Source organism: Aptenodytes forsteri, unplaced genomic scaffold, assembly GCF_000699145.1.
Source record: "Aptenodytes forsteri isolate BGI_AS27 unplaced genomic scaffold, ASM69914v1 Scaffold109, whole genome shotgun sequence".
In the NCBI taxonomy this organism is placed as follows: domain Eukaryota; kingdom Metazoa; phylum Chordata; class Aves; order Sphenisciformes; family Spheniscidae; genus Aptenodytes; species Aptenodytes forsteri.
This window is the reverse complement of record NW_008794431.1, coordinates 2,303,611-2,330,191: the sequence shown is the minus strand read 5'-3', so window position 1 is coordinate 2,330,191 and position 26,581 is coordinate 2,303,611. Positions and strand designations below refer to the sequence as shown.

The 26,581-nt window shown below is 41.2% G+C and overlaps 1 protein-coding gene across 1 annotated transcript in view; it reads left to right on the top strand.

Moving 5' to 3' along the window:
• The window catches only part of FAT4 (FAT atypical cadherin 4), a gene marked incomplete at its 5' end in the record, with an annotated part of 155,217 nt that overhangs the window by 105,586 nt on the left and 23,050 nt on the right, over positions 1–26,581 (top strand). The window contains 3 exons of the mRNA XM_009289508.2: positions 7,459–7,639; positions 12,253–12,503; positions 15,391–19,740. Coding sequence (XP_009287783.1) covers positions 7,459–7,639; positions 12,253–12,503; positions 15,391–19,740 — 4,782 coding nt within the window. The remainder of the gene's footprint in view (positions 1–7,458; positions 7,640–12,252; positions 12,504–15,390; positions 19,741–26,581) is intronic.

Sequence of the window (26,581 nt, the reverse complement as noted above, 5' to 3'; positions counted from 1 at the left end):
TTCCTCCCAGGCTACCTGTCCTTGCTTCCACCCTCTGTAGGCTTCCTTTTTCTGTTTGAATTTGTCCAGGAGCTCCTTGTTCATCCATGCAGGCCTCCTGGCGTTTTTGCCTGACTTCCTCTTTGCTGGGATGCATCGCTCCTGAGCTTGAAGGAGGTGATCCTTGAATATTAACTAGCTTTCTTGGGCCCCTCTTCCCTCCAGGGCTTTGTCCCATGGCACTCTGCTAAGCAGATCCCTGAAGAGGCCAAAGTCTGCTCTCCTGAAGTCCAGGGTAGTGAGCTTGCTGTGCGCCCTCCTCGGTGCCCTAAGGACCTTGAACTCTACCATTTCATGGTCACTGCAGCCCAGGCTGCCCTTGAGCTTCACATTCCCCACCAGCCCCTCCTTGTTGGTGAGAACAAGGTCCAGCATAGCACCTCTCCTCATTGGCTCCTCTACCACTTGGAGAAGGAAGTTATCATTGACATAGAATGCAGTCAGTCAGGAATTTTGATAGGAAACTATCCAAATTTAAAAATCATGTGGATAAAACCAGATGAGAGATCCCATCTTGTGTCACTCTTTGGGAGAGGGATTTCTTTTGAACTGTCAACACTTGTGTGAGTATGTGTGTTTGTGCACGTGCACCAACCTAAGCGTGGCTGGACATGTCATTGCTTGAACAAGGTTAGACTCTGTCTAGTGATTTTTTTATTTTTTTTTTACTTTTGTTGCCTTATGTTCCCAAATTTAGGTCTGTTCGCTCCCAGCTTCTTTAGGCTAGTAGGTGAGGGAGGATATTGAGGTTTCTAATATCTGATGCAGTACAGAAAAATCTTTTTTTTTTCTTGTCAGATAGTCCTTGCACAAATGCAGATCTGTCGCAACAGTTCCCTTGTTTTTTCAAGTACAAGTTCTGTTAAACCAGCTTTGGGAACAACTACTACTTTGTACCTAACTATGAAAAAACCTCAGATTTGACACACTCAGAAATTTGGAAAATCTGGGTTCCTGCATGGTCTCATTCACAAGTCACCCACTGAACTGAATGAGAGTAGGGCTAGCTTCTAAGCTTCTAATTATGTTTGTTTAACTGCTTATTTCAACTTTTGTCTCAAAATATACTAGGTTCACCAGTTTTTTAAGAGTTAGTATGGAAGCCTGTAGTGAAAAATTGAGTAAGAGGAAAATAAAACACAATCAACATATCCAGCCAGGATGAATATTTGTGGTGCAATCTTGTAAAAAGAACTACTTATTTTTCTTGTTTTGCATATGCACTTTCTTTTGTGTTCCCAATAAATAAATTAATTTAAGGTCGTCCACGTTTCAAATCAAGCTTCGTGTGCACTAGAAATCCAAAGCGTAATGCAAGCTAGTTGCATTTTAACTTTAGCTCCATATTTATTTTAAAACTCACCAGTTGTGTGAGGCTCAGCATACTCTGTCTGCATTTAAATGCATTTAGAAAGATTGGCTGCTTTATTGCGAGAAAGGCCTTGTTTACTTGAGTGAAAAAGTTAATGCTCTGTAATAACACATACAACTTCTAGTCCTGGGACTCATTCACTGAGTGTTTGACTGGAGAAGTGAAATCCGCTTTGTTGCAAAGCAACACATTTCAGTGAAGCAAAAATTCCATTTCTGTTAAATCGCTTTCCAATTTTCAGGATAATGATGTGTTTAATTTACCACAAAACATGGTAAACTGCCTGCAGTATGAGTTTCGATTAGTCATTTAGATTCATTTTATTTAAGTTTAATCCCTTTTTTTCATTTTAGTGAAATGTATCTGTAGGTTTTTTTGCTTAAGTTTATTGTTAGTTTTCTAGCACTTAATTTTGATATTTTAATGCTGGCAAAAACTTTTGAGTTCCTGGTTTCTGAAAGAAATGATAGTTTTACTATCTGCTGGGCTAACCATGGCACAGACAGGACCCAGAAGCCATTAAAGCTTCAAACAATATGTGGATAACGTGCTGAACACATTCTCCTATTTCTAATTTTTACTGTGAGCCATACAGTACCACACAGCCGAGATAATTTCCAATAGCATCATCTTTTCCTGAGTTTTCTTGAAGAATGTAAATGGCTTTGCAAGTTTCCTTCAGTTGTTTTCTTTTACTGCTCCAGTCCACTAAGTACTCTGATCATTCCTCACTCGTGCTGGTGTCCAGCTATGGTGTGGAGAGCTGAACGTACGCCGGAGCAGACGGTGCCATCCATGTGTTTGGGGATTACAGGGAGCCGAGACAGTTTACCTTCCCGCTTCCCCAGGACGAGGGTGGCTGAAGATAGCAGGTGGTGCTCCCTTCTTCTAAGGGTGCATGAGCAGGCCAAGGCGAAAGTGAAAGCAGTCTTTGGGTGCATCCCGTTTGGATCACTTCATGGCTCGTAAGCATTAGCACAAATGAGGGGAATGGGTGACTTATGACGAGTTCTCCCAGAAACGCGTATTGTCCTCTCTTTGCTGGTTAATCCTGCATTTGGGAAGTAGAAATTGTCAGGTAAAATGATATTTCTCCCCCCTGTCACCTTCCTGCATTTAGTTTCCTTTCTTCTACTTGCATTGGTGCATGTAGCCAATATTTTTCCTCCCCCTTCTCCTGGATGGGATGAGCAAAAGGTCGAGACAGCTCGCTGTAACTTCTAAGCTGACACATTTCCAGTATCATCATATTTGGGGGGCAATCAGCCGCAAACAAGCGTTGGTGAATGGGGCGGAAGACCAGCTTGTAGGTCTTTGCCAGTCCCGCCTTGCTGGGAGAAGAGAGGTCCTGCCCCCATGCTGCCGCCTGCCCGCCCCGCGGTCCCCCACGGCTGTTTCTTCACGTCACCTCCTCAAATGTCCCATGCGGAGAGGGGAACCACAGCCCAGCGCCGGCCAAGCCCGAGGTGGCCCCTTGTAACCGCCCCCTGTAACTCGTCCTCTACCGCAGGCCTCCTAGGAGCAGGCTCCCAAGGTCTGCTCCTTCTCTTCGTCCCCAGACACATGTTTACTTGCAGATGTAAGCAAAAAGCTTAAATTTTTGGAAGAACATCCGTGGGAAGCAATTTTCTTCCTGAACTCAGCGTTACTATTTTGACACTATCCCAGGTTAATCTTTATTTCAGCAATGACGTGTGGACATTTGTGGAACTGTCTGCTTAATGTATATGTACAGCTGTCACCTAGAAAATAAACTGTTCGGTTCATAGACACAGACCACAGCACACAGAGATGGGAAATTCAAAATAATAATAACAACAACAATAATAATAATATATTAATCGCCTTTTATTTCAGCAATGACGTGTGGACATTTGTGGAACTGTCTGCTTAATGTATATGTACAGCTGTCACCTAGAAAATAAACTGTTCGGTTCATAGACACAGACCACAGCACACAGAGATGGGAAATTCAAAATAATAATAACAACAACAATAATAATAATATATTAATGTCATCGCCTTTCAAATATTAAAGATTTGATATTCACTGAACAGTCAATCTGATCTCTCCCATTTAGTTCACATAGTTAACTTTATGTTCTTCGGTTATTTAACATTTGACGGTTCTTTCGTTCCTCTGCCTTTCTAGAAAACTTTTTTTCAACATGGGTAGCCTAAGCCTCTGTGAGATATGGTATTTTGGGATTTGAAAAAAACCCTAGTAGTAGTATAGCACTAGAGAAAGCTCTAAACAAGAGGTGTCTGACAGAAATAGTTGCTGCTTCTGCTGAAAAATAGTTCATATTATTATGAAAAATTGGTGGAAATTTTAGTGCAAGTTCGCTAAGGGAAAAGTGTATGTTTCTTTGTGGCTCTAGCCCTCGGGGCTGTTTGTAGGAGTACTCAGAGGCTTGTGTGGCTCTGTGCAGCAATTTAATATAGGTTGCAACATGTCTGGTTTATTAAAACCAGTTTGGGGGCTTCTTGAGTGTTTGGCTAATATTGCAGAATATACATAAAATTTACTACACTTATTTATGCAAAGTATTAAGTGCAGTTTGAAGCAAAAAGGGATGATGCTCTAGCATAATAAGAATAACTGACTTGGGGAAGATTTGCTATCGAAGCAAAACTAAGAAATCTGGGAACTCAGCCTGACCATGGAAACTACTTCTCTCACCACAAATATGACATGTACATTTTATGAAACCTAGTTATTACCAGGGGCCAAATTCTGTGGTCCTTATGCAAGCACAACTTTCACTGAAAGTTCACTGAGGACGGTAGAATTTGGCCCCGAGCTATTTCTTTTCCATAGAAAATTACTTCATTTGTAATTTCCTCTTCTTATATTTCTCAGTAACTGCAGAAATGTGAGCTAGTCATTTAATTTCAAGTGAATAAAAAGCTTTGAGGACTCTCTGTGAAATCACAACTTTATCTTTCAGTGTAATAGAATAAAGGAGTAAATTTATGGACGTGATGTTTTACTTAAGGAAAAAAACATATTTGGATAACTACATAGACAGTAAACCAGTGTAAATACGTGAGTTTTTCCATCTGAGTAAAATGAGAAAGATTTTGGGTTTTGAACTGAAGAGCAGTGACTTGGGATGTTACGCACAGCTGAATTAATATTGGACTTCTGGGATGTTTCTGCGAGCACAACGCAGCCACAAGCTAGCACTGAATGAGATCTGGGTTACTTACATTACCCTAGCTAATTTTATTAGTATGGTGCTCAACCTTGGCTGGTATATTCACTTCTCTGAGCCTAATATAAATATGTCAATACTGCGCTGTACAGTGCCTTGTAGGCGCATCCAATGGGGAAGTGGAATCGGAGAATAACGGCACAGAATATATAGGGGGCCGAGGCGAGGGCTTGGGTTTGACCCTCGGGGCGTTTGTTTGGTACCCTGCAAATTCAGATTCCTCAGAGACAAAAGGGGGCCGGGGCTGGTTGGAGTCAAATGGCCGAATCAGATTCTGAGCAGGAGAATATCCTTAGCCCATAAGCAGCCATTACACCTGGCATCCCTTTTGACCATTTCCACCACGTGACCAAAGATTTAACAGCCACGCAGGAGAAAGAACAAACCCGTTGTAGCGTTTTGCTCTTAGCGTATGCCCATGCGGTGCTTTGCCAGCAGACGTGAACACGTTCTTCCCGTTCTCCTCTCTTCGCCAGTCCTGTGAGCGTAGCTAGCGCGGCACCGAGCCCGAGCTTGGTGCTCCCAGCTGGGACGGGGCCAGCCTGCAGAGCTGCGCTGGAGCTAGTCCCATCGCCCCAGCGTTGGGTTACCTCTAAAGGCGCCGTTTGGAAGAGCTGCCGCTGCAGTTCATTTTCGTGAATAAACCGACAGCGTGAATTTTCCGGCATCGGCTCTTCGTGTTAGCAAATACATTTAAAACAATGAGTTTCAGGTTTTAGCTGCGAGTTAGCTTTCTTTTCAGACTGAATTGCATTACTGATGCTCTTTGAATGTGACTTACCCAAGAATAATTTCTGAATTATGTATAAATTGTTTAATCACCTGTGAAACTTAACAACTTTCAACTTTTCATTTCATTAGCTGTGAGATGAATGTCGATTAAATGTGTTTGGAAGGCCGGAGCTTGGTTACACATGCAGCAAACACCACTGAGGACTCTATTTCATTTAATGCAGTAATAATAAACACTCCACGGGCACTATTTCAGCAATCAAGAATGCTTTTGCAGTCTTTTCTATCTATAAGTGTTTGGCTAAATGACAAAATGGGGGGGGGGAGGGTAAAAAATGAGTCAGACTTATTGCCTTCTTGTAACCTTCCTAGCTGAAAGTCTATTAATTGGCAAAATGAATTACCTCAGACTAGAACAGAGAAAGGCCTCCATTGTGCGTGGCCGTGGCGTGAAACCTATACTCTTTGGCTTGCACGTTCTTTCCTTGGCGTCATGAATCCATCCCATCAGATCAGCAGGCTTCGAAGTCAGCCTTGCAAGATTTATAGCGCCTTTCAATTGGAAGCTCTTTTGTTCAGTTCGTTTGTGCATTAAGCCAAGTTACTTTGAAGTATTTTGCGGTGAAAAACCTCCTTCCCGTGCAGAAGCTGCTCCCAGCTTCTTCCCGCGATGCAGCGTGGTGATGCCTCAGCCTGCAAGGGTTACCGTGTGGGAAAGCGGGTCATTATTTCTTCTTTTATAGAAGAGCTCAGTGCCTGGAGTCCCTTGCCAGGACTACACGAGACCCAAGAGCAGAGCCTACCTCCTTCCCAGCCCTAAGGTTGAGGTCCAGCAATAACCTCAGGTAGCAGCGACCCGATCATCTGCTGGGGTGGAAGGACTAGGGAGGTCACACGGGGGCTGCCTGGGTTTCATCAAATGACAGCTCTGTGTAAATGCTTGCCTTGCAGCAAGGGCTCGAACCAGTCTCTGACCCAAAGCATTTCATTATCATCGCTTTTTTCCCAGTCCAGCAAATGGTGAATTGTTGTATCTGAGATTGAAGGGGAAAGCAATGCAATGTTGGGTAAAACAGGCATGGTCATCATCTGTCTTTTGAGTAAAAGGGGCCATAATTCACGTGTTTTATGCTCCGCTATCACCCTTTCATTCTCCTTTTTGTTATGTATTCAAAGAAAGGAACGATCCCATTTTTGTCAGGGACCCTCAGTGAAGAATTTGGTTAGCAGAAGATGTCTTGCTGATTCTTGGCTGAAAATAAGTCTAATAGACTGGCAAAAGTAACATGAACTTGTAAAACTCTTCATTGTCTTTTTTTTGGATTTGACAAAGGAAAAGCTTAAGAGAATAAATACTGAGAGATTGCACATGAATAAACATGCTATTGCTCACTCATTTGTGCTCATCAGAGTTAAGCATTAGAATAACAGGGAGGATGAAAGCCATAGGTTAAATAAGTTCAGTCTGATTTCCCGTAAGCTAGTATCTCATCCGAGCGAGCATTATTTGCTGCTACAGATGGTTGCTTCTACAGAGAAATTGAGTCTGAACGGGGCTGGAGACTGTGCAACCTTCTCACCCGCTCAGAGAAGGTCTCCTCAGGTCAGGGGTGCAACCGGCAGTGGAAAAGCCGCACGGAAAGCTGGGGTTTGCCACTCTTTCCACTCTATTTGTTTTGCGGATAAATAAATTGAGGGCTGGAGTTTTCACGGCTGTCAGTGTGCCACCTTTGAACGTCTTCTCTTAGAGAAATAGGAAAGTCAACCACATGTTCAAATTGGTCCTAATTGTTACAGGAAGGCTTCTGAGCGGTTCCAAGACCATCTTTTTCCGCTGAGCTTGTATTACAAAATATTTCTAGAATTAAATGGAGCAAGAAAAATAACAACTTTTTTTTTTTTTTTCTTTCACAACTTGTACTTTATGTCGAGATGCCTTTGAAACAAATCTGACCCTGTCCTGTATGTTGAACTGGCTTCCCTGCTCTGTGAACTGTGACATGCTCAAGCGCTGGGCTTTAAATTGGGGATGGCAGACCTCGGATTAGCGTGGTGGTATTTGTAACCTCTAGCATTTTGTATCCCGCTTTCCCACAGGGTCTCCTGCCCTCACTGGCACTGGAACCATTGCTGTCATGGTGGATGATGTCAATGACAATGTCCCCACATTCGCCTTTAACGTGTATTCTGCCACTGTTCCGGAGGATGCACCTACGGGGACAGATATTTTGCTCGTAAACTCCTCAGATGCTGACGCTTCTACAAATGCTGTTATTAGGTACGTCGTTTATTGTTGCTGTATGTAATACTGCCTCATACCTTGCCTGATGACTTTTTTTTCCCCCCAGTGTCCATCACCAACATGCCATAAAGCTGTAAGACACCAAAGGACAGCTGTATATGTGTAGCTAAATTATTTCGGCAAATCTGACTTTTTTTCTGTTGTTTATAGGCTTTTAGAATTATATGAAGGACAAGTAGACTTGCAGTGTTATTTTAGGTTTTTACTAAGTGAAAAGCAAACGAGTCTAACTTGCACCTGAGTGTAATTGTTAATGGGCTAGATTTATATTTCTCAATAAGTGTAGAGGTAGATGAATTAAAAAAACAAAAACCAAAGAAACCCTGAAACTCCAAATAACATCCTAAATGGATTGAGCACTTCAGCTTGCAGTCTTTATATATACATTCTCTGCATAAAGAAATACGATACAGTCTGTGAATGATCACCATTACTGACTGCCATCAGCTTGTGTAGCCTTTGGAAATGCTTTTGCCTTCTATTTAGCATCGCTTTTAGAATTGAGGCCTTGTAATGAAGGATATAGTTAATAGATATAATACAAATCTTTTAAAATTTATTCCTGAAGAAGCTAGAAACCATTGTTCTTGGAGGCTGGCAGACTTCTTAAATACTAATTGAAGGAGCTTTCAGGAAGGGCTTGGTGGGGAAGAGGAAGATGTACTTTTCAGACGTCATTAACAGATTTGCTACAAAAGCTGACTTTGGGGCAGAGTTAAATAATAATTTTTTTTTTCACTTATGTTCACATGAAACCACTCACCTTAAAAAAAGTATAGAATGTGTTTTGCAGCTCTAGTCATCGTTAAACTTTTAATTTTTAAGCTAGGCAAATCTGGAAATCAGTATCACTTTTTTGCATAAAAATGTCCAAACTAGCGGACAGTGTTAATTTTGTGATAGCATACATACGTTTGGGGAAGGCTTCAGTATCTTATTTTGAGCCTTAAATGGCCTTTCAAACCTAACTGTAGTTTAGATGACTGCTTGTGCAGACTTGGATGCATTTATAATAAACTAGCGAGCAGGTACAGTATCACCCAGCGTGCTAATACAGGTTGCGGGAGACACGGCGGACCGCTGAACGGTCATCGGAAACCACTGCCTGCCGTGCCGCTGCGCTCACGTCTTTTCACGTAGTAAGCAATTTCCACTGAAAGCCAACACGTTCCTCGGGTAAATGTATTGTCAGTTAACGTCTTCAGTTTAGAAGGAAAATTACACAAGGCGAGGTGTAAAGTTTATCCCATTCGGAAAAGCGGTTAAAAGTTAGAATTTGGTATTTGCGCTTTAAATGCCAAATGGTTTGCAGAGCTCAGTTGATGCAACTTAACTGGGCGCTGGGCTGAACGCTGGCCATTCCCAGTTTCACAGACAAGAGCAATGAAGATGCCGAGTGGCAGTGACAAGCTGAAGTCCACTGAGGACTGATTTATTGCTAATGGAATTCAAAGCAGATTCGCATTAGTTATCAATCGGAAGGACGTGTAGGTAATCTCATCCCATTTAGCTCTGTTTCCAAACTTACAAAAGAGGATATAAAAGTAGCTTCTTTATTTACTTTTGTTAGTTCACCTCAGTTCATTCTTCAAAGTGCTTAAGAATATCACTGTGGTTGTCATTAGGACTGATTTATTGCTAATGGAATTCAAAGCAGATTCGCATTAGTTATCAATCGGAAGGACGTGTAGGTAATCTCATCCCATTTAGCTCTGTTTCCAAACTTACAAAAGAGGATATAAAAGTAGCTTCTTTATTTACTTTTGTTAGTTCACCTCAGTTCATTCTTCAAAGTGCTTAAGAATATCACTGTGGTTGTCATTTTTTTAAAAAAAGGAAGTAACATAAACCAGATCTATGTTATGGCAAAGCAAGTGTGTATAAAATACTGTAATATTTTCTTTCCAACTAGCTACAAGCCAAAAATAGAAGCTTTATGTTTTGGCATTTTTAAATATTTGAAAAGCATCCAAAATTACCATTTTTTAAATTGCAAAACAATGAAGCTTTTAATTCTATTCACTCTCGCTCTAAGACACTATTTCTGGCAAGCTCCTTTAGAAAAAAGAATTCCATACAAAGCATGAATGATTGTAATGATTGCATCCCATAATCGGAAATTATCAGAGCGCTCTTGGATTTCTTTAGTGTGGTTGAATTGCTTTAATATGTCTGCCCTTAGTCTTTTTCATTCATTCAGTACCTCAGAGTAGAATAGTTCTTAAAAATATATTTTTCCTTCATAAGTAGCTATTTAAAAATTGTTTTCAGGTTTTGTTTTACACTTTTTAGACTCAGGAACATACTTTGTTTTTCTTGGACAGAATTTGTCCAGATTCAGCATTTAGAGTAATGCAAATCTTAAAATATGACTGGTATTACAAAACTGGCAAAAGCCGGAGGGACCAGAGCACGTAAGGTCGTCTTGTCAGAGGTGTTGAGCACTCTGAACTCCTTTTCAGCCTTGTTAGAGCCTGTTTCAAAATCAAATCTTTGGTTTCCAAAGATGGTATGTAAAATACTCTGCTAAAATTTTCATGTAAAGTCAAAAAATGGACTGTGTTATGCAAGAAGTAGATAATCTTCTGCAAAACCCTTACGTGTCCATACACGCCAACTCTTTTTCTCTTACTTCTGGTGATAACCTGTGAAGTCATTAAAGGAGGCTGATGAGGTTGTTAACGGCGACGCACACTTGAGCAGTCTTGTTAAAGATAGTATAGATAAGAGGGGTCAGCACAAACTAGTCGAAAGGCCAGATTTTAAGCGCTTCAGTAAAATTCCTTTTATGCTAGTTGTCCCCATTAATGGTTTGGGTTTTTTTTTTCGGCTTGGGTTTGGAATTTTTTTGTAACTGTGCTGAGACCCACTTACATTGTCCAGTTGGTTTGCACGCAGTTGTACTCAGATATAACTCAGAATATCCTATGGCAAATGTAATTTGTCTTTATTATCTTTTTTTTTTTAAAGTAATTTTAAAATTTTAAATTTTTAATTTAAAAAATTAGTTTAATTTAAAAAAAACAAAAGGTTTTCATAGCATCTTTCCAATGCTAAAGCTTGAGCCGTTCTATATATGTGGAAATACAGAAGAGAAAGTCCCTGTCTTCTGCGATGCCTCACACAGGTTTAAAACACTGCAAATCACAGCTGAAATTTGCCCGTGCTGCTAGTATTTAGGGAGATTTAAGTGGTGCTTTAGGCTTTGTGCACATTATTTCCACCCTAGATGCACATCGCTATGGCTGGAGAATAATTACATATGGCCATCATATTATATCATAATTAAGCAATTAAAGTATGCTCATGGCTTTCTGTAGAGATTAATGACTGAACAGTAGAAGTTGCCACAGCTAATTACACAGGCTGGCTGTCAATCCTCTAGGTAAAGCTTCTGGCCTGTGGTGTTATTTCTGTCGTAAACTGTTCTGATTTTAAAAAGGTGAAGATAGGAATATTACTTTCTTTCATAAAAGCCATTTTCTTCTGAATCTTTTATTGAATCGTATACCTCAAAAAAGCTGCTGTTGTGCTGTACCAGGCTTCTCTGAAGAAGCAATTCTAATCACAGCTGTGTTGTTTTTTGTCAGGGTTGTAATATTGAATATGGGAACCGTTCATTTTAGCCAGTTTTTGTTTCCTTTGTTTTGTGGAAAACCCATTATCTGAATTAATAAAAAACGTAATATTAACCGATTACCTTTAAAGATACAGCCCAGTGCTCCGCATATCTTTGAGATTCCTTCTGTACAAACGCAAGCTGGGTGAGCATTCAAAGAGAAAGGACAAATTCACTGTGCTAGTAAGCCAGAGGTAGCTCGTACAACGCACTGCGGTAAGCACACAGTCGGTTCTTCTTAAATCACGTTTTTGCACACACACGCAGGGATGTGTGCACATACATATACACCAACCAAGGGTCAAATTCTGGTCCCAATTAGTCTCTATTAACGTAGCTCTGTGGTTACTAATTTGCTATGAATTACTATGAATTACTATGAATTAATATTGAAATCTTGAATAGCAAAACTTAGCTCAGAATCAGGAAACAATATGAATTATAAATCCTCATGTTCTTTTGTAAAATTGTCATCCTCAGGAAACAATATGAATTATAAATCCTCACGTTCTTTTGTAAAATTGTCATCCTTTTATTTCAGAAAATAGTAATTTTTCTAATTATATTCTGCAGGTTCAGTTAAGAGGTATGTCAGCCTTTTGGAATAACACTTAATGCATTAGCCCAGGGAAATCAGTACTAAAGGATGCCTCCAGTAGGCAATTTTGAGAGTACGTCCGACTGTATCTCCAAAGGTACAAAGGCTCAGTCTGCTCCTCATTTATTAGAAATTTATCTGTGTTAAGCAACTACGCTTGGAAATCCCCAGAAATGTCATTTATGACAGGTCTCGAAATATGGAAGAGAAAAAAAGTGAAGACAGGTGGACAGTCAGAAGAAAATCCGTGTGTCGATACCCATCAGCATAGTGGTCTGAAGAGTATAGAAAATTGTTATTATCTTAAGGCAGCCAGGCTGCCGTATGAAATACTAATCGAATTTTTCTTCCTTGTTTTTTTCTTTCAAACAGCTATAGGCTTACCGGTGGCAATTCGCAATTCACAATCAACCCATCAACCGGACAAATCATCACCAGTGCTCTCCTCGATCGAGAGGTGAGGGAGAACTACACTTTGGTGGTGGTGGCGAGCGACGGCGGCTTCCCCAGGGCGCTCTCCAGTTCCACCAGCGTGCTCGTCTCCGTCACCGATGTGAATGACAACCCGCCCAAATTTCAACACCATCCCTACGTCACCCACGTCCCATCGCCTACCAGTTCAGGTAACCTGATCGGTGGCAGTGCTTGGGATACTTCACATTGCGTAAACATCGTAGTGAAATGCAAAGCTGTGCCACAAGAAATGCTTCCGAGATGTTCCTCTGCAGCTGTTTTCCAGGTTTTGTTATCTTCGTGTTGCGTGGGAATGAATAGTGGCAAGGATCAATATATCACCCGCACTTTAGCAGGTTTTTTTAGTTTGTTCCTTCCATCCAAATTCCATTAATTTCCTGCAGTTGTGTAAAAAAGACATAGTGTAAATGAGCACCCACTCAAACAAGTGATTAAATTGTTTTGCCAGGGTTAGGAAGGCAATGGCCTCTTTTTTCCTCTGAAATTCTCCTCCTGCATGTAGATGTTCTGTTTCTACCCTGAGCAATTCTTAAAGAGGAGTTTGTCAACCTCTTCCAAAAAGGCCGTATCTATGTCAGATGTTAATTGTGTTACCTTTCCTTGAGCCAGGTGATGAAGTAAAATAAAATAAAAGTAAAGCCGAGCAGCAACCTTCCTTTTTGTGGAACCTACACCCAAATTAAAGTGACTTCACTCAATTCAGTTCTGATTCAGCTTATGTTTAAATGAGCCTGATAAATAAATACATTAGAAATGGGTAAGTCCAAAATACTAGTATTTTCTATTTGCAGAATTGGCATTGCAAGGGGAAAGAAAGAAGAATATGGGTATTTGCATGAGGCTGGAGAGAATTTACTGAAAGATTCTGCTATTTTGATATTTTTTTTGTCCAAGATTTAAAATGGACTAATACCGGGACCTCTACTATCTCAAAACAGTAAAAGGATTTTATAATATGATCACTGTGTTACCACAGATTCACCAAAGTGCCGTCAGAGTGGTTGGCTGTGGAAGTCGGCGACGCTGTATGTTTTCACATGCATACGCATACATGGTTATGTGATGCCTACAGGGAGGATTCCAAGACAAATGGTTTACAAAACAAATAGTCCTTTAAAAGAACAAAAAAAAGGGCTTATTTCCATGTCTTGGGTTTTCTCTCTAAATTTTAAACAATTGCAAATACTTCTCCTTTTTATGGAAGAATGAATTTGTTTACATTTCTTCCCTGTTTCCAGAACAGCATTATGAAATTATTTTATTATTGCATTGGTGAATCTTTGTGTATTCTGACTAGGGCACAGTGCCTTTGTGTGGGGTTTTTTGGGGTGTTTCTTTAAATGTGTTTATGAGGAGTACCCATAGGTTTGACTGATGTTTTCCGGCAATATCTTTTTGGATGCTTTTTGTATGAAACCCGTTACACTAGAAACAGAAGCCTAAACTATGTTTACTCTGTTTTTAACTTAGCAAAAACCTAGGGATGCGTGCACTTTTTTATTTGCAACTTCCTCAGTTGATAGTTCATTTTCATTTAAAAGGAAATGTTAATACCTTTTCACATTATTTTGAAAGGCTGTTGACAATGATTTTACTAGCAGGCATGGCGTCCATTAAAAAAAACCAAAACAAAACAACTTTATTGCAGTCCAATGTAGCGTCTGAAATAGCTTTTTCAAAGAAAAGAACAAACCCTCATAACTTGATCAAGACTTTTGCTTACATTCCGATCACAGAATATCTAGCGTACGTTCTGAAAGATAAAGCTTAATTTTTGTGTTATTTTTTAATCAAGTTTAAAAGGGGGAACTAGTAAAAATAATAATTAATAATATAATTTGCTTAACTGAAGCAAAACTCTTTAATATTTTCCTGTCCCATTTCTCACAAAGGTTTGAATACTGTTCTTGTGTAAATATTCCTCTGCCTGGAGTACAAATCATTGCACATGACAAATAGTGACATGAAGTATAGTTTTAAGGGGACGCTGTCAAAGTCATTCCTGCCTGTAAATGATTTTGCCTTAAGAGGTTGAAAACAACATGATTTTTATACAGGAGTGGGTATTTTCTAAATTTCGGTACCAGTAAAACATCAACAGAGTGTTCTGCAAATTGGTTGGACAGTGTCAAATTTGAAAGACGTGCCGTGCATTAGATCTGTAAACTCCAGTGCAAAAGAACACCCTGGATTCTCCTTGCAGATAGGCAAATATAGAGGTTAATGCAAATGGTGCTCCTATAGTCAAGCTCATTGTGAAGAATAAACTCGAAAGACCTGAAACGTAATATATTCATGTTCTTGCACTAGCGTGCAATAGTTTTGTATTTCTGTGTGATTTTACCCCTATCTCAGAGGACCAGCACACTTTTGCAAATGCAGTCCCATTAGTTACTGTCCTCAGAATACTCTTACAAAATCAGAAGCAAGAGGCTATCGGGGACAAAGGAGCAGCATATGGGGAATAGGAGGAAAAGGGGCTGCAAGGGAAGGTGGGCGTGTAGAGTAAATGTCCGTGCGTGCTGCCTGTTCACTTACCTAACCTTAATAGTCGTTGAATTCCAGGGGGTTTTTAACATGGATAAATAAACTATGACTAATTAAAAAAAAAACCACCAAAACCAACAACAAAATAATAAAAAAAACAAAACAAAACCAACAACAAAATAACATTCAATCTTATTAGATTTATGGCTTTCATAATGTGAATGTTCTAGAAATGGGATGGTAGGCTTCCAAAAAGTTGCACGTTCATTTTCCAGTGCAGATGTATGTGCAGCCACTGACACCCGTTCAAACCCACATTTTTTGGCCGCGTGCATGTCTTGCAGGCTCGCAAACTCACCTACCCTTTGTTGAACTTACCATCTTGTGAAACAAGCAGTTCATTTTCAGAGCAGTGTAAGGAAGAGCGTACTGCTCCAGGACGAATACCGGGACGGGGGACCCTCTCGAGTGCTTCCGAGTGAAAAGCTGGCATCGCGTTTCCCATGATCGGTGCATCTGAAGATGCCCTAACTTTGTTCTGCATTTCAGGCTCGTTCGTGTTTGCTGTGACCGTCACCGATGCGGATGCTGGCTCCAACGCCGAGCTCCATTATTCCCTCGTGGGGAAAAACTCTGAGAAATTCCACATCGATCCAGCGAGGGGAGCGATCCTGGCTGCGAACCCGCTGGCGGGAGAGTCCGAAGTCACCATTTCTGTTCACGTGAGGGACGGCGGCCGGTACCCCAAGACAGACTCTACAACCGTCACCGTGAGGTTTGTGAACAGAGCAGAATTTCCTCGCGTTCAGGCGGATCAGGAGACCTTCACGTTTCCTGAAAACCAAGCGGTCGGCACGCTTGTCACCACCGTCTCCGGGTCTTCAGCCAGAGGAGGCTCCTTGTCCTACTACATCGCCAGTGGTAACCTGGGCAGCACCTTCCTGGTCGACCAGGTGACGGGACAGCTTTCTGTCGGGAGGGCTTTAGATTTCGAAGCCATACAGAAATACGTGGTTTGGATCGAGGCCAGGGACACAGGCTTTCCTCCCTTTTCCTCATATAAGAAACTGGAAGTAACGGTGATAGACGTCAATGATAACGCACCGGAGTTTGAGCAAGATCCCTTCATTGCAGAAATAGTGGAGAACCTGTCCCCGCGGAAGATACTGACGGTGGCTGCTGTCGACAGGGACAGTGGTCTAAACGGACAGCTAAATTATGAAATAATTGAGGGCAATACGGAAAATAGTTTCAGTATCAATCGAGCCACTGGTGAGATCAGAAGTGTCAGGCCCTTGGACAGGGAGAAATTGCCTCAATACACACTAACTGTAAAAGCTTCAGATAAAGGCAACCCGCTCCAGAGCACGACCGTCAAGGTTATCATTAATATTTTAGATGAAAATGACAATGCTCCGAGGTTTTCCCAGATATTCAGTGCTTCCGTGCCTGAAAATGCACCTCTGGGTTTTACGGTAACCCGAGTCACGACGTCAGATGAAGACATTGGGGTGAACGCGGTCAGCAGGTACTCCATACGGGATACGAGTCTCCCGTTTACCATAAATCCAAGCACCGGGGACATCACCATCAGCAGACCGCTAAACAGGGAGGACACAGACCGCTACAGAATCAGGGTCTCTGCGCATGACTCCGGGTGGACGGTGAGCACGGATGTCACCGTATTTGTCACAGATGTCAATGACAACGCCCCACGATTTACAAAGCCATCCTATTACCTGGAGTGTCCCGAGCTTCCTGGGATTGGGTTGAAGGTCACCCAGGTTTCAGCCACCGATCCCGATGAAGGGTCAAACGGCCAAGTCTTCTACTTCATAAAATCCCAGTCCGAGTTCTTCCGAATTAATGCAACCACGGGGGAAATTTTCAACAAGCAGTATTTAAGGTACCAAAACTCCAGCGGTTCAAGCAATGTCAACATTAATAGGCACAGCTTCATCGTTACTTCTTCAGACCGAGGCAGTCCTCCGTTAATGAGCGAGACAACCGTCACCATTAACATAGTAGACAGCAACGACAACGCACCGCTGTTCCTCGCTCATAAATATTTTACTCCTGTTACTAAGAACGTGAGGATTGGCACAAACTTAATTAAAGTTACTGCAGTGGATGACAAAGACTTTGGCTTGAATTCTGAAGTGGAGTACTTTATCTCTGATGAAAGCAAAACTAATAAATTCAGACTGGACAGGAGTACAGGCTGGATTTCTGTGTCATCTTCACTAATGGCTGATTTGAATAAAAACTTTCTGTTTAAAGTGAAAGCAAAGGATAAAGGTAATCCTCCACTCTCATCCGAGGTAGCTGTTGAAATAGTAGTAACAGAGGAAAATTACCATACACCTGAGTTTTCTCAAAGCCGTATGAGCGTTACTATCCCGGAGAGTCACTCTGTTGGAACAGTGATCAGGACGGTTTCAGCCCGAGACAGAGATGCCGCTATGAACGGGTTAATCAGATACAATATTTCCTCTGGAAATGAGGCTGGCGTCTTTGCTATTAATACAACTACCGGTACACTGACACTAGCAAAACCACTTGATTTTGAGTTACGCCAAAAGCATGAGCTAGTTGTTACTGCCACGGATGGGGGATGGGTGTCCAGAACAGGCTACTGCAGCGTCACTGTTAATGTCATTGACGTGAATGATAATTCTCCAGCATTCAGCCCTGAGGACTACTTTCCCAACGTGTTAGAAAATGCCCCCAGTGGGACAACTGTTATTCGATTAAATGCCACTGATGCCGACTCTGGACCTAACGCTGTGATTGCATATGCTATTCAGTCCTCAGATAGTGACCTCTTTGTCATTGACCCCAATACAGGAACAATCACCACCCAGGGATTTTTAGATTATGAAACGAAGCAAAGTTACCATTTAACGGTAAAGGCTTTTAATGTTCCAGATGAAGAGAGGTGCAGCTTTGCTAGTGTCAACATCCAGTTAGAAGGGACAAATGAGTATGTGCCCCGTTTTGTGTCCAAGCTTTATTATTTTGAGGTTTCTGAGGCAGCCTCCAAAGGCACTGTTGTAGGTGAAGTTTTTGCAAGTGATCGTGATATGGGAACTGATGGAGAAGTCCACTACCTTATCTTTGGCAACAGCAGAAAGAAAGGCTTCCAGATAGATGAGAAAAGTGGCCAGATCTATGTTTCAGGACCTCTCGACAGAGAAAAAGAAGAACGAATCTCTTTGAAAGTCCTCGCAAAAAATTTTGGGAGCATTCGTGGTGCAGATATAGATGAAGTAACTGTTAATATCACTGTACTGGATGCCAACGATCCTCCCGTTTTTACCTTAGGAACCTACAATATACGAATCAGTGAAGGTGTTCCTCCAGGCACCCATGTCACGTTCGTGAGTGCCTTTGATTCAGATTCTGTCCCTAGCTGGAGCAGGTTTTCCTATTTCATTGGGTCTGGCAACGACAACAGCGCCTTTTCCATCAACCCGCAGACAGGACAGGTGACGGTCACTGCAGAGCTGGATCGAGAAACATTGCCTGTGTACAACCTGTCTGTGCTGGCCGTCGATTCGGGAACGCCGTCCGCTACAGGAAGTGCCTCTTTACTGGTAACTTTGGAAGATATCAACGACAACGGCCCTACCTTGTCCACCAGCCAAGGAGAAGTCATGGAGAATAACCGTGCAGGAACTCTTGTGATGACGCTTCAATCATCAGATCCTGATCTCCCTCCGAACCAAGGTCCCTTTACATATTACTTGCTCAGCACTGGCCCCGCAACCAGCTACTTCAGCCTTAGCACTGCTGGCGTGCTGACAACGACGAGAGAGATTGACAGGGAGCAAATCAGCGATTTCTACCTGTCAGTGATTACGAGAGACTCTGGCATTCCTCAGATGTCTTCCACAGGAACTGTGCAGATCAAGGTAATAGACCAAAACGACAACCCGTCTCAGCCCAGAACGGTAGAAATCTTTGTTCACTATTATGGCAACCTCTTCCCAGGTGGAATTTTGGGCAACGTAAAGCCGCAGGATCCAGACGTGCTAGACAGCTTCCAGTGCTCCCTCACCTCAGGAGTCACCAGCCTCTTCAGCATTCCTGGGGGTACCTGCGAGCTGCACTCTCAGGCAAGGTCCACAGATGGCACGTTTGACCTGGCCGTCCTCAGCAACGACGGGTTGCACGGTGCCGTCACCAGCAGCATCCGGATTTTCTTCGCGGGCTTCGGCAACGCCACCATTGACAACAGCATCCTCCTCCGCCTGAGCGCCCACAGCGTGCGGGATTTCCTGACGAATCACTATCTCCACTTCTTACGCATCGCCAGCTCCCAGCTGACGGGGCTGGGCACCGCCGTCCAGCTCTACGGCCTGTACGAGGAGAGCAACCACACCTTCCTGATGGCGGCCGTCAAACGCGGCAACAACCAGTACGTGAATCCCAGCGGCGTGGCCACCTTCTTCGAGAGCATCAAAGATGTCCTCTTCCGCCAGAGCGGGGTGCGGATCGAGGCTGTGGACCACGACTGGTGCCTGCAGAGCCCCTGCCAGAACGGAGGGAGCTGCCTGAGGAGGTTGGCGGTAAGCCCGGCTCTGAAGAGCCACGAGAGCGTCCCCGTCATCATCGTGGCCAATGAGCCCCTCCGGCCCTTCGTGTGCAGGTGCATGCCGGGGTATGATGGGAGTCTGTGCGAGACGGACATCGACGAATGCCTCCCTTCCCCCTGCCACAACGACGGGACTTGCCACAACTTGGTGGGGGGCTTCTCGTGCAGTTGCCCGGAGGGCTTCACTGGCATGGCCTGCGAGAGGGATGTCAACGAGTGCCTTTCCAACCCGTGCAAAAATGGTGCCGCCTGCCAGAACTTCCCGGGAAGCTTCAACTGCATTTGTAAAACTGGGTATACAGGTACGCTTTTATTTCTCTATATCTTACAGTCCAGAAGGGATGGAAAGAGGGTGGAAATGTGCCTTTTTAGCACAAGATTGTCTGAATATGAGCATTCCCAATAGGTGAAGAGGTCATGCAAAATGAGGTATTTGTAGTTACGAAAACTCAGAAGACCAGGTGCCCACACTATTATTTTATTTTAGCTCTGTCCTCAGGCAAATCTCACTTACCTGATTTGCATTAGAACAGAAAGATTTTTACAAGAGCTATTTTAATTTATTAAATATGTAGAAACCATTTCCAATGCTTAAGTATGATTTTTCTGTTCTTGTTTTTGTTATGCATATTGTGGTAGCATTTCAAGTCTGCTAGGAGAGTGCCAAGCAAGAAAATCAGCCTCTGCCCCGAATTGCTTACAGTCATACAAGACAGAAAACAGATGAAGGGTATGGGGAAAAAAAGAATTCAGGCAAAATAATCAACCATGTCTGTTCTGTATTTTGTCCCTTTGTCATTAATTTTTTTCATTAACAACAGAAATGTCTGCAGCGTTCCTACCTCTTCTGAGTATTTTTTTCTCTAATATTTATTACACATTCAAATATAGCAGCATTTTATCCCTAGAAAAGCAGGCTGATGTTTGTTTCTGTCATGAGTATGATATTGAAGGAAGGTCCGAATAATTTTAACCATTGCTTATGGTCACTTTTTACAGACATCATAAAAAAAATCTAACCGGAGAAGACTAGGTAAGGCTTTCATTACCTTTTCTAAGGAGTATTTCTGTATCGCAGATGCCCCAGGGCAGCCCAGGTCGGCACAGCCGTGCTCATTATGGTGTGGGTATTCGGGCTTGCCACCACTGCCACCAAAACTCATTTGTGACCAGCGGAGTGATCAGGGGGTTGATTGTTCTTTTGGTTTTTTTCTTAAACCAGATTACTACAGGAGATGCAATACACTTTATTGCAAAGGAGAAGGTTAATCAATTAAAAAATAAAGGTTTAACTACTTCATTTAAAGCACAGCTACAGCAGTGGATACGTATTCAGTGTGAAAGGTCTGTTGATATAAAGGACACTGATGTGATCTTTTGTGTGAACCTCACAAAGGTACCACTGAGCCTCGGGTCAGGAGCAATTATTGTTAATTGACAAGCAGTTCTAATTAAGTTACCAATCCAGGATTTTATTTCATGTTGTATGACTACGTCGGATTATTTTGCCAGGAGCATGGCAAAATAATTCTAGGGCACCTATCCCCTGCAACTCTTTAGGTCATTAGCACCAGAGATTACATGGCCATATGTTTGCTGTTGCAACGAAGCAAGACACTTCATTACCTCTAGCAGCATACCATAGTATATGCCTCTAGCCTATAATTTGAAACATTAAAGAAATGTCCAGCTAATTTTTTCTGGTATTAAAGCTCATATCTTAATGTTCAACCCTTATGTCAGCTAAAAATAAAGCTCTACATGTGACAAGCTCAAAAAAAGAAGGTTTTAACTAAGAAAATGTGATGAGAGACTCTTACAGTTTGAAGTGTTGGATTTCTTTCACGCCGTGAATTAAATGTGGCATCTGATACGAGCTTTCTTAAACTCCTTGTCAACACAAATAACTTTAAAATAGACTACCACGGAGGCAGATGTTTCTATTTGGGAGTCAGATCTTTTTAAATTGGTTGGCCATTGCAGAATCAAGAATTATTTAAGTGTCTGGAGATTAATTGATCAAGACAGAAAACAAATGGCACCAAAGTATGAAATTAAAACCCAAAATATCTTTGGAGTTGAATATCAGCAGAGCTTATTCGATAAGATCACAATTAATATTCAGTATATTTAGACATTTTATGTCCACAAAGGCATATTTGAAATTCTGCAAATTTAATATTCAATAGGTTCTGCAAACAAATGTCAGAATTCAGATTGTTTGAGAATGCTTGACATAGAGACTATTATGTCATTATTATGCTGCCAACAGAAAGAGAACACAGCTGCTTGGGAGTTTAATCCTGGTTCGTATATGATTAAAGATAGCCGTAGTGAATGTAAAAGTAAAGCCTGAAACTGTTTCTTTATGAATATAAACCTTGAGTGCCTCAGCAAAAAAAAAAGAGACATCCAAAATAGTGGATTTCTAATACAGTTTACTATATACATAGCTTTGCTCCTTCTCTTGGAATGAAAATACAGTCTCATAATTGAATTTGCATGCTCGGTAAAAAAACAATATTTACACGGTACTGCATACAAGTAGAAATTAGTATTTTCTGAGACAGACTCTCTGTTCACTATAAATTAGAGTACATGAGGTGCAGACCTTTATAATGGCCTACCTGAAAACTGAGAGTCTTACTTTTCCTTGATTTATTATGTTTTGTCAGCTGCATTTCACTTCATCATACTGCAAAGGTAATGTAGTTCTTTTCACTGAATAGGGTTATAAAGACTGATTACCTCAGAGCAACATCATTAGGATTTAAACAATCTGTTATAATTACCTCTCTTAATGATGATCAGGTTTTGTTTTTAATATAATCACTTTCTGGAGGGAATATACTTTGTGATTTACAGTAGTTTTCTGCCCTTCCTTTGAACCCTTCATTTCCTGTTTTCCAGGACTCATTAAGATGAAGGAATGTAGGTTTGTGAAATTGTTTCAAATGAAAGATTAAAATATTAGAACAACCACTTTAAAAGATGGACAAAGTTCTCAGAAAGTTAGATTTTTGCATAAGCCCCCTGCATGTGATATCATCAGCTTGAGGTGATGAATGGTAAATGCTGAATGCTGTCTGTTATCAGTTATCCAGCATTATCCTAATTTTCATGGTCTTCAGAAAAAGATCTTTCTGACACAAAAATGACTACCCCGAATCTTTCAATGTTTCAGCTGAGAAGAGATCTATAAACTCAACTAACTGCAGCGTTCACCTGAACTGGAGTGTTACTGGGGTGGCTCTGGTTTGGAGTCTCCCTGGTTCCCAAAACATTGGCTGAGACGTTTCCTTCCCCTGGCTGGATTTGATACCCTGAAACACTAATCAAACATATATGATTAGCCTAATTCTTTATGCTGTCCAAATAAAATTATTCCCCAGCTGAGAAGTGCATAGTAGTCCGAATGTGTGAAAACGCTTCTTGAAAATTGACTCGCGTAAGCCGTGAAAACACATACATCTCATATTTTTTCAAGGCATATAGGTGGGATAAAGGTCTATCAGAACATTACTCTTAAATTCATGTTGTAAAACTTAAATCAGCAGACTGTTGTGGAAAACGACCTCTGAAAACCAAAACTACTCTAGTTTTGCGAGTTTAAGAACTTTGGCATTATCTTTCTGGAAAGCAGTAAAACTGAGCACTTGGGTTCAGGTGAGGATGCTTTTATGCATAGTGGCAAACAGTTTCTTATCCTCTTCACTCCAGTAAGGTTCCTTGAATAATTTGTTTCATCTGTGCAAGAGAGAATTTCAACATAGCTACTATTTGTGTAAATTCTCTACTCGGGAAAAACAGTCCTCTCTAAAACTCCTTTTTTTCTTTTTTTTCTTGCCACAAAAAATTGTATCTAAATATAAGCATATATATAAAATCTCTTAGGCAGAACGGCAAAAACAACGGGTTTGCAAGCTATGTTTTGTTTTTCCAAATCTAAATCTTTAGTACACACCTTATTGTGCCTGAAACCCGTGAAACCGGTAGGCCATCAGGGTGGGCTTGAACAAATACTCTTTTACTAAGGTACTGGAAAGCTAGCATTAGCACGCTGCAAGGGAGATAACTGAAAGCGGTAGGGCAACCTGCTGCCCCCTTGGATGGCTCTACTTGCTATAGAAGGATAAGGTGTTAAAAGAAAAAAGTCAAAGTTTAGCAGAAATTGCAGGACTAAGTACAATGTAACTGGTATCACAGCTACTTATCTGGAGGAATCCCCACGGTGAAGAAAAGACAAGCGAGAGAAAAACCCTGCTGGGTAAAGCCCTGGGCAACCTCATCTAACTTTGAAGGTTGCCTGGCTTTGAAGGGGGGTTGGACATCATGACCCCCAAGGTCCCTCCAGCCTAACTTTTTCCATTATTTCTGGAGTATATGTCCTCGTTTCGAGGTCTAGAAAGATCCACTTCTGCCCATCAAGTCTGGGCAGTAACAACAGAGGGGAAAAAATAGGAGCACAGGAGGAACACGGCTTAGACGAAAAGGGAAGAGTAAGAAGGTGCAGTCTGAACACTGGTGGACCATCCAAAAACCAGAAGTTGATAGAAACTCTCCGGATCTCGGCAGAGTAACCAATGCCAGCTGCCAATAGTAGCTTGAAATACGGAGACCTTTCCTTAGAGGATGGACAAGGAACGCGCAAGTTTCTGTCTCAGAGGAGTCTAAGGAGGGACTGACCTAAAATCTGAAGGTAGCAGGAAATTTGGATGAATTGATGAAGTTCAGGATTCTGCAGAAAAGAGGGAATGAGGCCTTGTAGCAGCAGCTGTCTTCAGAAGAAGCTGATGAAAAGTAATTGGTAGGTAAGGTTGCCTGGAGGGAGAAGAAACTCAGGAGAGTTGGAATCTTTTAGAAGAAAGAAAAAGTATAAATAAAAATTGTCTTAAAGCAGGAAAAAAAGATGGATGTCTTTAAGAGTTTTAGGTGATAGTACCAGGATTTTTTTTTTTAATTGATAATGAGTTATATACTAAATAAAAATGAGTTTCTGGTTTTTTGGTAGTTACATGACATTATATTATACTGTTTACCTACTTATTTATTTATCAGTTTCTAGTTTATAACTCTCATCATCTGTTTACCAGCTTTTTCCAATGATCTTGCTTTATCAAAGTAATTTATTTTAAATCCTTATACAGATCAACCGTGGTGATAAACTAGAGTAGCGTTCCTAAGTTATACTTTTGTCCTGCCGATATCTGGCTGAAGGACTCTTGCTTTCTAGGGTAAGCATGCTTAACATGCATTTAAAGAGGAAAAATAAGCTTCATAGACATCTTTTGTTGGATCATTTTTCCAAATGTAAATATATGCATTTTTCCCAGGTCTTTATCACTTCAGTGAATGGCAAAGAATAGCCAAAATTTATTCTTCATTTTAAATAAATATTAGTTTTAATAGCTCTGATGAATTGTTAAATCAGAGTATTTGTCTTCTCCTGTGTCAAAACAGTTGGAATAAATGCAAACACACTTTTTTTATTTTCATGAATTATTCAAACAATTGTTAAATATGAAGAAGATGTTGTTATTCGGTGGATAAAATATGTGCAGCTAAAATAAACATCCATATTCTGTTGCTGACTCAGCAAATATGCCAGCTTTTTAGCTGAGAAAAAGAAGAGTGTTTAGTTAGATTGAATTGCAAAAACCTGAATAAGCCTTATTAGCTACACTTGATTTTTGTGAAAACTAAGAAACATCACTGAGCTGTTTTAAGCATCTCTGCCTGACTCTTGCTCTGTGTTCTCCTCGGTAAGTCAAAGATCTGTACTGTGTACCATAATTTTAAAATAAAGAAAACAAAAAGTTTTAGCTCATCCTTCAGTCGTGCCCATTAGAGAATAAAATATAAATAAATACCCCCAAAGCATAATTAGATTCAGACACTGGAGATGTTTCCTGGATTTATGGTGAATCTACAAGTTACGTATTAACCACAGGAATCCTCCGGCGCTCTGTTTCCATCCTGCTTGCAGTCGCACATGGAGGGCTGCCGCTTACATGGAAGAACTGCCTGCAAACTTCTTTAGGTTAAACAGAAAAAAAGTGGGGGGGGGGGGGGGGGAAGAGGTTTTCTTAATTAGGTGGCTGAAGTTGTGAAATTCTGAAAAAGCTAGCAGAGTTAATATAGCACGGTCCTGATTTTCTACAGTTTTAGGGACCAGCAACCCCTAAGGACTGCATATTGTGCATTGCTGTCACGTGAGATGTAAGAAATATAAGATATATGTGACATATAAGAATGGACACCCTCTTTGCAAGCTCATGTCGTACTTTTAACTTAAATGTATATTACATTTATATGGTGTGAGGGATAAAATAATTCATTATCGGTGCAATAAGAAGCATTAAGGCAGTCGTAGCCTTTGCTCTGTGTATATATCCTGGCCCAGATGAAGTTCAAGGAGAGGTCTGGAAGAGCGTGGCTGATTTTGCCAGTTTTTGCAGAGAAACACGAGGGACAAACATGACGATACTTTCGAGTTTTTGCTGAGCAGGCAGCGAAGGCTGACGCTGCTGGCAGAAGGAAGGCAGGTACCGCGAGTGGTATATAGTGGAAGTGTTCCTAAACTGATAAAAGCTGAGCAATGAAAAACTTAGAAGACCAATACTTTTGTAGTTAATGTTTCCATACAAAGAAATTTTCAGTTTTGTACAAAGAATCCCCTTGTCAGTATTCAGCATCTGTTAAAATCTTCACTTTTTCTCTTGGTTCCCTTCCTTGTTGAAATGAATTATGTGATGTCAGTTTATTCTCTGGTGAATAATATTTACCACATGTGACAACGTCTGCTTAGAAAAGGACTGTATCCAGGGTAACTCGTTTTAGCTCCAGAGGACTGTGGTCCCTCTGAGTCAGGAAGGAGGTTGTAATTGATGAGGAAAAAAAAAGAAAAATCGTATAATGTACAATAGCAGCCTGTGTTCAGCATGCCGTGTTCATACAGGGTCCAGCAGGGGCTGTCTGTATCTCCTTCACGCTAATGAGTACATTGCATTCAATAGGGGGGAAAAAAAATATTTATTTTTGTTTTAGTTCAGCATCTCCTTTCATTTCATGATCTCTCTTTTACGGATACCAGTTAATAAAAAAAAAAAAAAAAAAGGAAAAAAAAAAAACCACAAATACCTA